Here is a 552-nt window from a genome sequence, read left to right on the forward strand (position 1 = left end):
TCAGTGCCGGGAAGGGGGAGACTGTGTGAAGGTGAAGGCTGTATGAAGGGGAATGCTGTGTGAATGGGAAGGCTGTGAGAAGGGGAGGCTTCGTGAAGGGGAGGCTTCGTGAAGGGGAAACCTGTGTGAAGGGGAGGCTGTGTGAAGGGGAGGCTTCGTGAAGGGGAAAGCTGTGTAAAAGAGGGGGGGGGGCTGTGTGAAGGGGAATGCAGTGTGAGGGGGAGGCTGTGTGAAGGGCAATTCTGTGTGAGGGGGAGGCTGTGTGAAGGGGAATACTGTAATAAGAGGGAGGCTGTGTGAAGGGAAATACTGTATAAAGGGGGAGGCTGTGTGAAGGGGAATGCTGTGTGAAGGGGAAGGCTGTGTGAAGGGGAATGCTGTGTGAGGGGGAGGCTGTGTGAAGGGGAAGGCTGCGTGAAGGGGTATGCTGTATAAAGGGGAAGGCTGTCTGAAGGGGAAGGCTGCGTGAAGGGGTATGCTGTATAAAGGGGAATGCTGTGTGAAGAGGATGGTTGCGTGAAGGAGAAGGCTACGGTTTTCGTAATACTTCAT

The 552-nt window shown here is 54.9% G+C and overlaps 1 protein-coding gene across 1 annotated transcript; it reads right to left on the bottom strand.

Annotated features, from left to right (window-relative positions):
• Positions 1-552, bottom strand: LOC128219399 (uncharacterized). The gene has a single exon (XM_052927210.1). It carries the CDS (start codon positions 550-552, stop codon positions 1-3), a length of 552 nt encoding a protein of 183 aa, XP_052783170.1.

This window comes from Mya arenaria, chromosome 15 (genome assembly GCF_026914265.1).
Source record: "Mya arenaria isolate MELC-2E11 chromosome 15, ASM2691426v1".
In the NCBI taxonomy this organism is placed as follows: domain Eukaryota; kingdom Metazoa; phylum Mollusca; class Bivalvia; order Myida; family Myidae; genus Mya; species Mya arenaria.

What these genes read in the sequence shown, in the direction of transcription:
- LOC128219399 (XM_052927210.1), bottom strand. Translation starts at nt 552, where the DNA reads ATGAAGTATTACGAAAACCGTAGCCTTCTCCTTCACGCAACCATCCTC.